This window comes from Falco rusticolus, chromosome 20, assembly GCF_015220075.1.
Source record: "Falco rusticolus isolate bFalRus1 chromosome 20, bFalRus1.pri, whole genome shotgun sequence".
Taxonomy (NCBI): domain Eukaryota; kingdom Metazoa; phylum Chordata; class Aves; order Falconiformes; family Falconidae; genus Falco; species Falco rusticolus.
Genome location: NC_051206.1, coordinates 3,929,137 through 3,943,942, shown reverse-complemented (window position 1 = coordinate 3,943,942; position 14,806 = coordinate 3,929,137). Strand labels below are relative to the sequence as shown.

The 14,806-nt window shown below is 66.2% G+C and overlaps 2 protein-coding genes across 10 annotated transcripts; both read left to right on the top strand.

Moving 5' to 3' along the window:
- The first annotated feature begins 131 nt into the window (after positions 1-131).
- On the top strand, positions 132-6,957 carry LOC119140310 (actin filament-associated protein 1-like). 8 transcript variants are annotated; one of them, XM_037371531.1, is made up of 17 exons: positions 132-276; positions 3,043-3,171; positions 3,281-3,355; positions 3,501-3,577; positions 3,810-3,900; positions 3,975-4,192; positions 4,269-4,448; positions 4,662-4,745; positions 4,934-5,030; positions 5,108-5,325; positions 5,413-5,543; positions 5,636-5,756; positions 5,867-5,966; positions 6,102-6,251; positions 6,365-6,525; positions 6,622-6,735; positions 6,843-6,957. In XM_037371531.1, exons 1-17 carry the CDS (start codon positions 261-263, stop codon positions 6,867-6,869), a joined length of 1,989 nt encoding a protein of 662 aa, XP_037227428.1. In that variant the 5' UTR covers positions 132-260; the 3' UTR covers positions 6,870-6,957. The 8 variants fall into 8 exon arrangements, 7 of the variants coding, with proteins under 7 accessions (XP_037227428.1, XP_037227427.1, XP_037227425.1 ...); XM_037371530.1 differs by lacking the exon at positions 132-276 and adding an exon at positions 554-1,011; XM_037371528.1 differs by lacking the exon at positions 132-276 and having other exon boundaries at positions 2,196-3,171.
- A 159-nt stretch (positions 6,958-7,116) lies between these two features.
- FAM160B2 (family with sequence similarity 160 member B2) lies at positions 7,117-14,728 on the top strand. 2 transcript variants are annotated; one of them, XM_037371536.1, is made up of 17 exons: positions 7,899-8,519; positions 8,613-8,691; positions 9,503-9,672; positions 10,553-10,657; positions 10,831-10,953; positions 11,221-11,391; positions 11,480-11,676; positions 11,756-11,864; positions 11,946-12,022; positions 12,192-12,381; positions 12,463-12,632; positions 12,714-12,836; positions 12,913-13,003; positions 13,077-13,220; positions 13,608-13,748; positions 13,829-13,929; positions 14,019-14,728. In XM_037371536.1, the coding sequence occupies exons 1-17, from the start codon at positions 8,475-8,477 to the stop codon at positions 14,122-14,124; spliced, it is 2,142 nt and encodes a 713-aa protein (XP_037227433.1). In that variant the 5' UTR covers positions 7,899-8,474; the 3' UTR covers positions 14,125-14,728. The 2 variants fall into 2 exon arrangements, with proteins under 2 accessions (XP_037227434.1, XP_037227433.1); XM_037371537.1 differs by lacking the exons at positions 13,608-13,748; positions 13,829-13,929; positions 14,019-14,728 and adding an exon at positions 13,353-13,601 and having other exon boundaries at positions 7,117-8,519.
- Positions 14,729-14,806: the final 78 nt, after the last annotated feature.

The window sequence follows — 14,806 nt, the reverse complement described above, 5'->3', positions numbered from 1 at the left end:
GCTTTGCTTTCCCCGCCAGCATCCCCCCCCCCTCCCGCCCCTCCCCGCAGCCCCCACGTCCCTGCAGATGGCGATGGTGCTCCGAGGAGGATGTGGAGCCCTTCCCCGCCTCCCCCCCGCCCCGGCCGGGCTGTGCTGGGGGCCCGCAGGGCGTGTGCGAGCCGAGCCGAGCCGAGCCGAGCCGGGCCAGCGCTGCCCCGGTCCCGGTGCTGGTCCCGGTCCCGGTCCCGGTCCCGCCGCGATGTGAGCGCGCCCGCACCATGGCCCGGCAGAGAGGTACGGGGGGTGCAAAGGGGTGCGAGGCGGTGGGACGGGGGGGGGTGCAAGCCTGCCAAGGGTTGGAAGAGGGGACACATGGTGTGAGGGTGCCCCCGGGGGTGCGGAAAGGAAAAAGGGGTGCGTGGGAAGGAGGGGAGCGTGCAGCAAGGGGGAGAGAGGGGGGCTGGGGCGGTGGGGCTGCGGGATGGGTGCTGGGGAGGGAAGGGGTGCAGCGGGGAAAGTGTGGGGGGGGGGGCTCGGGGTGCCAGGGCAGGGGTGCCTGGGTACCCCTGAACGCAGTGGGGTGCTGATGCATGGTGCCGTGGCAGGGCGCAGGGTGGCAGGGCTCCTGCCAGCACCCGTCCTGGGGTAATTTGGGGGTGCAGCGGCTGTGGGGGGAGCGCCTCCGCCCTTGGGCCGTGGCCCGGAGCCTCCCCGCATGACGGGTCACGCTGCGGCCAGGAGCAGCTCCGGGCTCGGGGCGGCCTCCAGCCTCCTCTGAGTCATCCCAGGCTGGGCGAGAGCCGCCCCCAGTGCCGGAGGGGGGCCTTGGGGTGCCCCCAGCCGCTGCACCCCCCCTGCACCCCACAGGCAGCAGGGCTGAGCTCGGGCACCTCTTGCCCCTCGTTGCATGAAGAAAAATGCAGGTGGGACAGAGGTGCCAGCCCCGAATCCGAGTGGTGGCATCAGCCGGGACCATGCGCTCCCATGGCATCGCTTGGGCAGCCTCTCCCTCCTCTTCCTCCTTGGAGGGTGAGGATGCCATCGGCTGGGCCGCATCCCGCAGGAGCATGGCGCTTTGCTAGGAGCTGGTTGTGTGTTTGGGGGGCGTTTTCCTCCCGCCCTGGAGACTGAGGCAGCTGTTTTTCATCTGGGCAGCCTTCCCTTGGCCCTGGCATGGGCAGCTGGCGTGGCCTCACCGGCGAGGGCAGCCCCTGCCTGTTCCATACCGGGCTGCGGGCACGGCCGGGCACAGCTCCCCTGCCCCACCGAGGGCACCGGGGCTAGGGGGGCTAGCTGGGGGGAGGGCATGGGGGGAGGCTGCGGCAGGGGCCAAGGGAGCGAGTGGACAGAGATGTCATTGCCGAGGAATTCAGCCTGGGCGGAGGAGAGGAGAAAGGGAGGGAGAGGAAGAGCCAGGCACACCGGGCACGGGGGACAGTCCTCGTCCCCCTCTGCGGTCATACTCTGCCCACAGGGTCCCTTCAGCCAGCCCCTGCCCCAGCACCCCCCACCAGTCCCCCAAGGAGCTGGTCCCCTCCTTCCCGTCCTCAGTTTCCAGGGAAATCCAGATGTTCGGGCCCAGCTCCGGCATTGCTCAGCCTCACTGCCCTGCCAGATGTTTCCTCTCCTCCCGGGCAGGGGTGTGTGCTCCCCAGCTGGGGACACCAGAGAGGGGGACAGTGCTCTCCCCCGTGCCAGCACCTCCGCAGGGGCTTCTCCCATGGCCCCGGTAACACACGTGGGACCGGTGGGCTCCTTCCCCCTGCCTGCCGTCTTCTCCCCTGGGGCTGCTGCTGTCTTTAGGGGTGCATCACACCCCCCACCAGCCCGGAGCGCTGTGGGATGCAGGGATGTGGCAGGGCTTGGGGGTGCTGGGGTCACCAGGGGCATTGCGGGGGGTCGCTGGGGCAGCATCCCAGCCGGCTGTGGCTTCACTGGGATTGTCCCTCTTCCAGTTGGGGAATGGCAGGGGGGCAGTGAGGAGGGAGGCTGGGAGCAGTGGTATGGTGTGGGGGGAGCCGGCGTGGCCCTGCGCCAGGAGGCAGTGGGTTTCCACAGTGGGTCTGCAACATTTTATCCCAGCTGGGAGCAGGGAGCAGAGCCCAGAGCAGCCAGCGATGCAAACCACTTCCAGATGCACGGCAGGAAGGAGCTGGGGGGTGGTGGGCAGCAACCCGGGGGGGGGGGCGGTGGTTGGAGGGCATCTTCCTGCTCTCACGGTGGCAGCTGGAGGAGCCCAGGGGGAGGGGGCTCTGTGGGAGCAGGGCAAAGGGCCAGGCGGGGGGTGTGTGTCATCCTGCTCTGCCCCATGCTCCTCCAGCCTGGGAAGCACTTGCATGGACCCAGAGCTGATGGGGCCGCCAGCATGCGGGGCTGGAGGGACCCTCTCCCCATGCCTGTAGCCCTCCAGGCCTCCCCCACCTCAGGGGGGCCGTGGGGTGAAGGCAGTGCTGTCCCGTCCCACTGCACAGGGTGCAGGACGCCCGTCCTCCCCGGCCAGGGCAAGGAGGCACAAAGCAGCTCCTTGTCCCGCTCCATCCCTCCTTCCCGGCATGGCAGGGCCAGGGTCCCTGGCTGGCGTTGAGCCCTGACCCTGCTGCCTGCCCTCAGAGCGGGCAGAGGGTGAATGCTCAGCATTTCTGGCGTGCCCAGAGCAGCCTTCATCCGCTGCTTCCATGTGCCATGCCTCCTCCTCCTCCGTGGCACAGAGGAGTGGCACGTTGGGCTGCCCGGCGCAGCCCCCAGCCATGGCTCCCCTTGCCCAGCCGGGAACAAACCCGCTCTGTGAGCACACACAGAGGAGCCTTCAGCGGCACAGGTCCCCGTCCCCCCTCCTCATCCTCCCCCGTCCCCCCGGGCCCGTCAATAGCGGGATTGTGCGGAGCCGGGGCAGGTGCCGGGAGCGGGGGCGCAGCCAGAGGCACAGGGCACGTAACCCCCACGTCTGCTCGGCATCGGGGAGCCCCTGCCAGCCCTGCTCAGTGCGGTGGGCAGGGGGTGGGCATCCCTGCTCGGACCCTCCTCTGGTGGGGTCTCATGGCATGTCCCTGTCCTCTACAGACCTGGACAAGCTGCTGTCGGACCTGCGGTCCTTCCTGCTCATCCTGGACAGGGAAAGCCTCAGCACCGCAGCTCGAGCCAAGAAGAAATCAGTGGCTGATCTCCTCTCCCGGCTGCAGACTCCCCCATGTGAGCGTGGGTCTGTGGGTGGGGGAACACGGGGGACCCCCGGTGAGTGCCGGGTGGGCAGCAGGGATGGGGCCAGGAGCAGGGCTGTGACTGGGCACTCCCCCCGCAGCAGAGGATGCAGAGTACATGATCATGCGCTGCCTCTCGCCTTCCCCGGGGACCCCACAGGGCCGGGCCAGCCCGGGTGAGTCGCACGCTCTGACCCCCACCCCATCCCCGCTGGTGGCTCCCCGCACCCCATCCCCGCTGGCGGCTCGTCGTGCGTGGCTGGGGATGCCCGGCTCCTTGCCGATCCGGCACACTGCTGCCAGTCCTGCTTTCCCCCCCAGGAACCAGGACAGTGGATGCAACGGGAGGGAGAACCTGTGAGTGCCGCCCGGCCAGCACCCTGAGCCCGCATGGAGGGGTAAGGGTGGGCAGCGGAGGGGTGGGGGGCTTGGGCAGCAGCACACAGGATGGGAGAGGGGCAGCCGGTGCGCAGCCTGGCGCTGCAGCCTGGCTCACACAGAGGTCTGGACAGGCTGGGGGGGTTCCTGTGCCACCTGCCCACTCCAGGCAGAGCCCCCCAGCAGTCCCTCAGGGACCTGCCAAGTTCAACCCGGGGGGCAGCACCTTCCAAGCACCCTTCCTCTCCCCAGAGCAAGGTGCCGGGTGTCTCCCCACCCCCACCAGCCGACGACTCCTATGAAGACGCCGAACCCCTCGGCCCCGGCAGATGCACTGGCTCTGGTGAGCACCCCACCGCATCCCCCTCCCCAGCACCCATCTGCAACCCAGCACCCTGATGCCACCCCGGCTCTCAGGCGGTGCCGACACTGACAGCAGCCACTATGAGTTGTACGGCGAGGATGAGGATGGCATAACAGACCGTGCCCACTACCTGCACCGGCTGCCGGGGGGCAGCCCCCATGCCGAGCCCTCCGGCCTCCCTGAGGCGCAGCTCTGCGGCTTCCTCTGGAGGAAGCGCTGGCTGGGGCAGTGGGCAAAGCAGCTCTTCATCGTCCGGGAGCACGTGCTGCTGGTGAGCGGCCGGAGGAGGATGGATAGAGGGTGGGAGAGGGTCCCTGAGCTCTGCTGACCCCACCGTGCCTCCACAGTGCTTCAGGTGTGCCGCCGACCTGCAGCCGGTACTGGAGCTGGACCTGCGGGGCTGCCGCGTCACCTACAAAGCCAAGCGGGGCAAGAAGATGCCGCACGCCCTGAAAGTGATGGGGATGGCGGGCGAGGTGCTGGTCATTGGCTTCCAGAGCCAGCAGCAGGCTGAGGACTGGAGGAAGGTTTGGAGGTGTTGCAGCCTGGCAGAGCTCTGCGTGGGCAGGAGGGAGGGATGGGCAGGGAGAAACGGGCACAGCCCTGCTGGGGTGCTCCTGAGGTGGCTGGGGATGGCCCTGTCTGTCCCCAGCTCCTTTCCCATCCTGGGGGGTGCCTGGAGCCCTGTTAGATGGGGGAGTGGGAGCCCGGGGCTGCAGTGCTCCCCTCTTCCTTGGCAGGTGATCGAAGAGGTCAGCAGCGATGCCCCGAGCGGGCTGGCAGCCATCAGCATCCCAGCATTGCCCTCCTCAAGGCTCGGCAGGGTGAGCCTCTTGTCCTCCCCTGGGAAACCCAGGCACGGGAAAGGGGCTACCGGGGTCTGGAGAGAACTCCCTGTCCCACTGTCCCTGTTGGGTGATGCTGGGGGAGTTGCATTACCATGGGGTGGGGGTCAGGGTGCAGGGGGCTTAAAACCTGCAGGGGACGGGGCTCTCTGGATCTCCATTCTCAGGCTTCCGGGTCCCAGCTCAGCAAGGAGGAGGAGGAGGAGGATCGCTCTCGGCAGAGCCCTGCCCACAGCCCCCGGCATGGAGAGGATGCTAAAGGAGGTGCGGTGCGTGGGGACCGGGCGAGGAGGGGTCCCTGCCCCCACTGTGCCACTGCTGATGGGGGGATGCACCCACAGGTTTCCTGGCGGTGCGGCTGCGCGGGCGGTGGCAGCGGCTGTGGTGCGCGGTGCGGCAGGGAGCCCTACGCATGTTCCCCGAGGCCGGTGGCACCCAGCACCCTGTCTGCTCTCTGCGGCTGGACGGCTGCGAGGTGTCCCCAGGGGCAGCTGCCGGCTCCCCCCAACGCCTCCGCATCCGCATCGCCCAGCGGGGCCGGGAGCTCGCCTTGCTGCAGGTGAGCGACCACCACAGCACCCCCATGCCCCCCGCATCCCACGCTGGGGGGGACCCGCTGAGCCTGGGACCCTCTGCCCCATGCCAGACCCGTTCAGATGAGGAGAGGGAAGCTTGGCTGAAGACCCTGCGGGCCAGGGGAGGAGGGGAGCTGGCCGGCGACAGCCCTCGCACCGAGACCCCCAAGCTGGGTGATGCCAGCAGCTGCCCTGCTGCGGGGTAAGAAGACAGTGGCCAGGGCATGGCCGGCCCCAGCCCTCCCGCTGTACGGGGGGTCATGGGCAGTAATGAGACATCCCTTCTGCTTGCAGTGGGCTGCTGCTGCGCCGTGTCCCAACCCCCAACACCTACATGGATGACCCCTTTGGGCAGCTCCCACCAGCCGAGGCCCCCAAGCACCTCGGCTCCAATATGGAGCGGCTGCAGCAGCTGGTAATCTCCATTGATGCACCTTGGCCCCCTGCCACGTGAGCCCCAGGGCGAGGGTGACAGGTTCCCCCTGTCTGCTTGCCCATGGGCTTCTCCTTGCTTTCCTTCCACAGCAGCAGAGCTTGGACCGACCAGTGCAAGGGCAGCGCAAGAGGCCCGTGTCTGCGCTGCCCATCACCAGTGCCTGCAGCAGCGCCCTGCCCTCGCAAGCAGGTGAGCAGGGGCTGCACGCTCCCTCCAGGGGAGCAGCGGGGTCCCCCTGTGCCCCACGTGCTGGGATGGAGGCCATGAGTACAGTGTTGGGCTGTGATTCTTCCCGAGCATCCTTCCTTTGCCCTTCCTCCCCAGCATCAGCGGCAGCTCTCCGGGACAGGGCTGCCAGCCCACAGCGGGCAAAGGTGAGCCCCGAGGTCCGGAGCAGGGATCTCTCCCGGTCCCAGCGCACCCTGACGCTGCCTGAGAAGAAAGGGGCTCGGGATGGACTGGATATCCTCATCGGTAGGAGCGCAGAGGGGCTCTGCCCCCATCCTCGGGGATGCCTGGCCCTTGCCTGAGCAGCCGGCAGGGTAGAGGGATGCCTGGGCTTGGCAGTGCTCCTGCTGTCCTTGCAGGAAAGAAAGCCTTCCCCAAGCTGGAGGAGAAGGTGGGGCAGCTGGAGAGAGCCTGCCGCATGAAGGGCAGGCTGAAAGCCGGCTCCGAGATGAACCTGCTGGCCATTGGCAAGTCGCTGAAGGGCCACATCGCCGCCACCGCCAGCTCGGCTGGCTCCGAGGTGGGGGGCACCAGGGACGGACACCGGGGGTGCGTGCAGGGAGCGTGAAGAATTCGGAAGGGCAGGCATCACCCTTCCTCCGCTTCTTTTTTCCAGCAGGGCTCGTTCCTTACGCCGCTGTTGAAGCGCACCGCGTCGGCGAGGAGCGCTCTGAAGCCATCTCCCACCCCGGTCATCATCGAGAAGGGAAATGTGCTGCAGAAGAGAAAGGTACCGGCCGGGAGCTGCGTGGGGTGGGCAGAGGTGAGGTGAGCCGGGTACCACAGATGGTGCTGGGACATGACGATGGCTGAGCACCCATCCTGGCCACTCCGCAGGAATGGGAGATGAAGTCTGCAATGTGACCAGGGCTGCAGCACCCGCCCCGCAGATGGTACCCGCCGGACTGGGCAGAATGTAGGGCTGCACGTGGACCGTGCAGGACCAGCCTGGTATTTGTTTTTTAACCATCAATATCAACGCTACAACTACACACATCTATTTTTTTTATACATATATATATATACACACACATATCAGCTCTCCGGCTGTGGGTTTCTAGTTTCTCCAGCACGAGGGTTGGAGGGTGGCGAGCCCCTCGCAGGCTCGCTGCCTTCTTGCCCATCACAGCCCCTTAGTTTTGGGGCGCAGAATTCCCAGGTGCAACCTCATGAGCTGCTGGCTCTGTCCCTGGTGTGGGTCTGGTTGAAATGATGCACCGGCAGCATCCCAGCCCCCCGCCCCCCCCCCCCAGGGGCACCCACCAGGGTGGGTGCAGATACACCCCAACAGGGGGGACAGGCAGTGTGGTGGGGGCTGCTTGGGGCAGCTAATTGCACCTTCCCTGGAGTCGACGGGACCCGGGCTGGGCCCTGGGCTGCTTTCCAGCAGCTGTGCTCGTCATGGCTTGTTTTTAATTGTAGAAATTTTTTTTTTTTTTTAAGGATTAAAAAAAAAGAATAATAAATCATAAAACGTGGCTTCTGCTAGGTTGTGGTGCGGGAAGAGGTGAGCTGGGGAGGGGGCTGTCCTTGTCCTGGGGCCTGGTGTGCACAGGGGGCTGGCTCCATCCCAGGGCATGGTATGTATGGGGGGCTATCCCCATCCCGGTGCATGGGGGGCTGTCCCCGTCCCGGTGCAAGGTGTGCACGGGGGGCTATCCCCATCCCGGTGCATGGGGGGCTGTCCCCGTCCCGGTGCAAGGTGTGCACGGGGGGCTATCCCCATCCCGGTGCACCGGGGGCTATCCCCATCCCGGTGCATGGGGGGCTGTCCCCATCCCGGTGCAAGGTGTGCACGGGGGGCTATCCCCATCCCGGTGCATGGGGGGCTGTCCCCGTCCCGGTGCAAGGTGTGCACGGGGGGCTATCCCCATCCCGGTGCATGGGGGGCTGTCCCCGTCCCGGTGCATGGGGGGCTGTCCCCATCCCGGTGCAAGGTGTGCACGGGGGGCTATCCCCATCCCGGTGCACCGGGGGCTATCCCCATCCCGGTGCATGGGGGGCTGTCCCCATCCCGGTGCAAGGTGTGCACGGGGGGCTATCCCCATCCCGGTGCATGGGGGGCTGTCCCCATCCCGGTGCAAGGTGTGCACGGGGGGCTATCCCCATCCCGGTGCACGGGGGGCTGTCCCCATCCCGGTGCAAGGTGTGCACGGGGGGCTATCCCCATCCCGGTGCACCGGGGGCTATCCCGGTCCCGGTGCGGAGGCGCACCCCCCGCAGGGCTATCCCCCGGAGCAGTTTTAAAGCCAAGTGACCGTTGCAAACCCTCCACCGCAAACGCTCCTCCGCCCCCCGGTCCCTTCCAGCTCCCCGTCCCCGTCCCTCGCCGCTCCCGCCCCATCCCGCCCCATCCCGCCCCATCCCGCCCCATCCCGCCCGGCGCCGGGCGGAGCCACCGGAGCGGGGCCGGGGCCGGGGCGCCGCGAAGCGCGGCCGGTGCCGGGGCCGGGGCCGGTGTTCGCAGCCATGCTGAGCCGCCTGGGAGCCCTGCTGCAGCAGGCTGTGGAGACGGTGAGCGGGAGCGGAGGGGGGGACACGGCGGGACCCTCACGGGGACCGGGGGGGGCTTCGGTGCGCCCCTGACCCCGGCCCCGCTATGCGCAGCGGGAACCCAGCGTGGACCTGCTGGAAGCCTTCACCGAGCACTGGAAGGGCATCACCGGCTACTACCTGGAGGCCACGGGTGAGTGGGGTAAGGGGAGGGGGTCCCTGTGCCCTGAGATGGGGTCCCATTGGTGTGGCAACAGGGTCACTGTGTCCTGGGGGAGGGTCCCTATGCCATAAGATAGGGTCCCATGGCCTGGGAGTAAGGTCCGTGTGTCCAGGGACGGGACCCCCCTGCCCTGGGACGGGACCCCATGCAGTAGCAGGGCACCGTGCCCACCCTAGTGCACCGTGGTTGACCTGGCATGTGGGGCTTTGGCATGGGACAGCCTTTCCTGTACCCCAGGAGCACTTATCCAGCCCGGTGCTTGGTCCTGCCCGGCCCTGAGCCCCCTGCACACCAGCGGGGTCAGCACGGGGGGGTTTGGGTGGGCTCTGCAGGCTGGGGCAAGTCCCTCTGGGAAAAACACGCTGCTCTCGGAGAGCACGAAAAGCGGGGTCTGGAGAGCTCTAGCCCTTTTCCCAGCAGGATCTCGCTCCTTCGCCCTTGGCTCTGCTGCCCCTTCCCCTCCTGGGCCATGCTGGGGGGTCTCCGGGGTTGGCAGTGGCAGGCAGCCCCCCGCAGCCCCCCGAGACGGCGGCAGCTCCAGCCGCAGCTGGTTAGGCCATGAGCGGAAGGAGAAGCCCCAAGTGCTGCCGGGACTCCACCATCACATTGCCATCTAGCGTCGTCCTCACTAAGGGTGCCGGAGGCGGATTCTGGGCCAGCACCCCGCTTTTGCACCTGGGCACCCCACCGTGTAGTGCTCCCCTCTGCCGAGCACCGGCGGCACGCTGCCAGTGCCTTGGGGGGACACATGCCACAGCCCCCCCGATTCCCGCATCCACAGATGAGAGCATCCACGCCAGACAGACGGACATTCCCTGGCGCCTCAAACAGATGCTGGACATCCTGGTGTACGAGGAGAAGCAGTTCCCAGCGGGAGAAGCCGGGCCGTGCCTTGAGTACCTGCTGCAGCACAAGGTCCTGGAGACCCTCAGCACGCTGGGCAAGGCGGAGGTGGGTGTATGGGCACTGGGAACATCGCTCTGGGGGGGCTGACCCCCCCTGTACTGCAGCACCTGCAGCCTTTTCCAGCTGCTTTGCACGGGGGTGCTCAGTAATTTTCGTTTTGAAGCTCTTCTAGCTGGGCAACAGGAGTTTGGGGAGCGTGAGCTGGCCAGGGTGCATGTGGGTTTTTTTGGGGGGGGGCGGCTGGATTGTTTGGCATATGATCCCCATTGGCATCCTTTCTGCTGCTCCCCCGAACGGCTCTTGCACCCCATCGCATCCCTGCGGGTGCGGGAAGGGTGTTTTTCACACCAGCAGCCTGTTTGCACAACTGGCACGTCACTTTTGGGGTTCGCAGGACAAGGTGTTCTTAGACAGCCCCCTCTCAAAGTCGCTATCACCCAGATACAACGGCTCTGCTCTTACTTTGTTGCTAATAATAATGATGCTCGCTATAAATAGCCTTTTATTTAAATGTCAGCAGTGTGGGTTCAGAGACACGCGCTGGCCCTTCTGTGGCCATGAAGGTTTGGTTTTTTGGGGTGCTGGGCTTTTAACTCCCCATTGCTGGCATTGTAACAGTGGGAAAGGGGAAATAATCCCCCTGGGTTTTTTTATCCTGCAAGAGAGTTCAATTTGGAGAACTGAGTTCAGTCCTTAATTGTTGAAGGGAGAGGAGCCTGGGGCAGGTGGGAGGTCTTGGGGGGTCCATGGGCCCCTGTGCATCATTTTGGGGGAGCAAACCCAGGGTCTCTGCTGAGATCCTTCTTGCAAGCACCCACACTGCCTGGGTAAGCCAGGGGGGCGATTTGGGGCACTTTGCAGGGTAATCAGGTACACAAACAGGTAACTGGGCTCTTGCCGATGCCTTTCCCCATCTCCTTCCCAGTACCCCCCTGGAATGAGGCAGCAGGTCCTCCTCTTCTTCAGCCGGGTGCTGGGGCAGGTGCAGCACCCACTCCTGCACTACCTCAACGTGCACCGGCCGGTGCAGGTGAGCCCAGTGCCGGGGGGCTTGGTGGGGGCCGGGGGGAGGTCCCAGCCGGCGATGCCATGTGCCACAGATGGCTGCAACCCTGCCGAGAGCTGCTGGGAACCGATGCCCGTGGTACTGGGCAGGGTGGGGGAGCAGCCAGCAGCCCGGCAGCCCTCTCCCTGCCCTGCCAGAAGCTGCTCCAGCTCAGCGGCGACCGCCTGGGCTGCGGCACAGAGAAGGAGGAGGTGCAGTTTGCAGCCATCCTCTGCACCAAGATCAAGCAGGATCCCACCCTGCTGGCGTACATCCTGGAGGTGAGCAGCCCCCGGGCATCCCTGTGCTGGTGGGACACATGTGGGGTTATCTGTGGGGTTTGGCTCTTTTCACTGGGCTTTTTCACATGCTTTGCAGCTCCATCCCCATTAAGTGGGAGGAAATTCAGAGTCCCCATCCATCCCCCAAATCCATCCCCATTAAGTGGGAGGAAATCCAAAGAGTCCCCATCCACCCCCAAAATCCATCCCCAAAGAGTGGGAGGAAGATGGTGGCTACGATGCTTTGCTGCTCCTCTTCCTCCCCAGGGCAAGGGCATCCTGAATGGGAGGAGAGCCCAGGAGCTGCCGGCCAGCCCTGCGGAAAAGGGTGCGGAGCATCCCCCGGGCACCGCGGCCGGCTCCCCCCCAGCCGAGCCCTCCCCCCCACGGAGGGACAGCAACCTCATCACGTCCTTGGTGGGGCTGTGCAAGAGCAAGGTAGGGGGAAAGGGCTGGCAAGGAGAGGGGGGCAGGCACCGCTGGTTGCGTGACACCGCTTCTCTCCTCCTCCTCCTCCTCCTCACAGAAGAGCAGGGTCGCGCTGAAGGCTCGGGAAAACCTGCTCTTGCTCGTGGGGCTTGCCCAAGAGGCGGCTGCTGCCTGCCTGGTGCGGAGCAGCACCCTGTGCCAGCTGCTGACGGAGCATCTCTGTGACCTCTACAGCGCTGTGCCCGCCTGTACCGACCCTGCTGACATCCTCGCCCTGGAGAGGGTCAGCTGGAGGTAAGGTGGGCGCTGGGCAGGGTCATCCCCCAGCACTGCCAAGGCTCGGCCGCAGCCCCATGTCCTCTGCCCTGTGCAGGTCACAGGGTGATGCTGCCAGTGACGGAGTTTTCCTGGGGAAGGAGAGCCTGGCTGCCTTCTTCAGCTGGCTGGACTACCTTGACGAGCTGGTGATGGGTGCCCACCCGGTAAGGAGTGGCCGGCCAGCCTTGCACAGCATGGCCAGCCTCCTGCTCACGCTGTGGCTCAGCCTCTGCTGTCACCCACAGGTCGTGGCAGATGCCATCACTGAGGCTGTAGAGGAAAAGTTTTTCCAGGGCATCCTGCAGCCGCAGCTCCTGCAGATGTGAGTGTCTGAGGCACAAATGCAGCTGGGGGAGAGCTGCTTTATCAAGGACCCCCTTGGGGTTGGGACCGTGGGGTTCCCCTTGCCTGTACCTCCTTTTTCCCAGCTCTGAGATGCTGCGGTGCTGCCTCAGGACACCCCCCGCAGCATCCCACCCTGTCCCCGGCAGGTCCGAGCTCACCATCCTCAGCGCCACGGCCATGCTGACGGGCACGGTGCGGCAGATCCGTGCGCCTCCCCTGCTCCACCGCCTCGTGTTTTTCCTGCTGGGGCCAGACCGGCACCCCGAGACCCCGGGGGAAGCCCCCTACCCTCTACGCACTCAGCTCATCGACCGCTGTAACCACCTCTCCGACGAGGTGAGCCCCATCCTGAGGGGAGTTGGGGGGGTGAGACACGGGTGATGCCAGGGTGGTCTCACCCCGCTCGCCGTGCCATAGATCAGCCTGGCCAGCCTGCGGCTCTTCGAGGAGCTCCTGCAGAAACCCCACGAGCACGTGGTGCACAGCCTGGCACTGAGGAACCTGGAGGCGAGGGGCTACCTGCAGCGCAGCCCCCCCATACCTGACGAGCGTGGACCCCCTGAGCCAGACCCCGATGAGGATGGGCTGTAAGCGAGGGGGGCCGGGGCAGGGTGAGGGGAGCAGCCCCTTGGTGCCCACCCAGCTAACACCCTGTGTCGGCCCCGCAGGGACCTGGAGGAGGATCCCTATTTCACCGATGGATTCCCAGATGCTGGTTTTGGGACGGTGAAAGCGCCTCTGCGGGGATCAGCCCCATCGGGGAAGGGGCAAGTGAGCGAGGTGGTCAGCAGGTAGGGATCTGCAGGGGCTGCCCTGGCGGGGGGGGGGGCTGCATCCCCCTCCCCATCCCTCTCACCTCTCTTCCAGCTTCCTCTGCCTGGTCCCCGAGGAGGCGAAGACCTCCTCATGCATGGAGGAAGGCGGCTACGACACCTACGTGCACGATGCCCTGGGCACGGTGAGTGGCTGGGGGGGGGGCTTCCCCATCCCCAGCGGTGCCAGCTCTCACCCACCATCACCCCCTCTGCCAGGTCCATGCATGCCGTGCCAGCGCAGCCCCGTGGGGGTGGCCCCTGGCCCCCCGGCCCCTCGACTCCTGCCACCCCGAAGCGGCATTTTACGAGGGCCACTTCCTCAAGGTGCTGTTTGATCGGATGACCCGGATCCTTGACCAGGTACAGGGGTGCCAGTCGGAATGTTGGGGACCTACCTGGGTCCCCTCTGTGCTCTGCCCTTCCCCTTGGCACGGTCAGCGGGGGGCTTTTCCCGATGGGGTCTCCAGGCTGGCACAGCCCGTGTCTCGGCAGGGGGTGTTTGAACAGAGGATGCTTTGGCTTCCCGTGGTTATTGCCAGCGCTGTGCCCCCACAGACCCACCACGGAGGGTGCCACCATCCTTCCCAGGGTCCAGGACCCCCAAAATGGCCAAGAGCATCAGCAGTGTCTGCAGGCACCAAGCCCCCGTTGGTGGGCATGGGTTCAGGTCCCTGCCAGGGGATGCCGGGGGGTGGGGGTCAGCCACACACCGGCTCCTGCTGAGCATCCTCCCCCCCCCCGGCCCAGCCCTACAGCCTGAACCTGCAAGTGACTTCGGTGCTGTCCCGCCTGGCCGCACTCCCCCATCCCCACCTCCACGAGTACCTGCTGGACCCCTACCTCAACCTGGCGCCTGGCTGCCGCTCGCTCTTCTCCGTCCTCGTCAGGGTAATGTCACCTGCTGGGGGCGGGGGGGGGACGGGGACACCCCTCCGAGCAGGACCTGACTCTTTCCTCCCTCCGTGCAGGTGATCGGGGACCTGATGCAGCGTCTCCAACGCGTGCCCCACTGCAGGGCCAAGCTGCTCCTGGTCCGCCAGCAGCTCATGGGGCTGGTGCCCGGAGAGCAGTAAGTGCTGGGGGGGCACAGGATGGGGGTAATGCATGCACTCTGAACGGGGGGTACCCCACAGAGCCCCCATCCTCATTTCCCTGCAGGATGGACCACATGATGCTCTTCAAAGGGGTGGTGGTGCTGGAGGAGTTCTGCAAGGAGCTGGCTGCCATCGCCCTGGTCAAGGGACCACGGGAGGGGCCCCCCTGAGCTGTGGTTCCTCGGCCCCCCACTGAGCACCCCTCTCTGGCAGGGCTGCGGTGGCCACTGTGGTGGCCAAACCCACATGCCAGTAGCCTCCAGTGGCCCTGCTCAGACTGGTACATCCCCAGTAGCCTGGCATGGTGGTGGCACCCCAGGAAGGACACCCCGGCAAGGAGGAAGAGGAGGTGCAGTCCTTCCTCCCCACCTTGGCCAACCCAGAGGTGATGCCACCTCACCCAGCGCAGGATGTGGCCCCTCTGGGTGCCAAGTGAATCATGCTGCATTTCCTCCTGGGTGGTGGGTTCCTGCTGCCCCTGCACCGTGCCGGAGCTGCCCTGAGCCCCCACCAACCTCAGGCAGGATTATTTTGGGGGGCAATAACTGGGGATGGGGACACGGTGCTGACCTCTGCCTGCGTGGGACAGTGCCCCCCCCCTCGGCTGCAATAACTCAATCATCTCCCTGGGCCCTGCCGCACAGGGGGGGTGGGGGTGGGGGTGTTTGTGGCTCCTGCCTGGCAGGGACGGTGCACCCCGAACCCCGCACAGCCAGGCGCCGTGCCCCCTGGGTGATGGGACTCTGCTACAATAAAGCTGTGAGCTCAGCACCACACGCTGTGCCCCCACCATCTGTATTGCGTCCATCCCCCTCGCCAAGCATCTCCCAAAACCAGGACCCCCACTCCCCT

Excerpts from the sequence above, each read along its gene's own strand:
- LOC119140310 (XM_037371528.1), top strand. The coding sequence starts at position 2,658 with ATGTGCCATGCCTCCTCCTCCTCCGTGGCACAGAGGAGTGGCACGTTG. Across the intron at positions 3,901-3,974 it reads CGGCAGATGCACTGGCTCTG|GCGGTGCCGACACTGACAGC; the intron begins GTGAGCACCCCA and ends CCCGGCTCTCAG. Across the intron at positions 6,526-6,621 it reads CCAGCTCGGCTGGCTCCGAG|CAGGGCTCGTTCCTTACGCC; the intron begins GTGGGGGGCACC and ends TCTTTTTTCCAG.
- FAM160B2 (XM_037371536.1), top strand. The coding sequence starts at position 8,475 with ATGCTGAGCCGCCTGGGAGCCCTGCTGCAGCAGGCTGTGGAGACG. Across the intron at positions 11,865-11,945 it reads TGGTGATGGGTGCCCACCCG|GTCGTGGCAGATGCCATCAC; the intron begins GTAAGGAGTGGC and ends TGTCACCCACAG. Across the intron at positions 13,004-13,076 it reads TGCACGATGCCCTGGGCACG|GTCCATGCATGCCGTGCCAG; the intron begins GTGAGTGGCTGG and ends CCCCTCTGCCAG.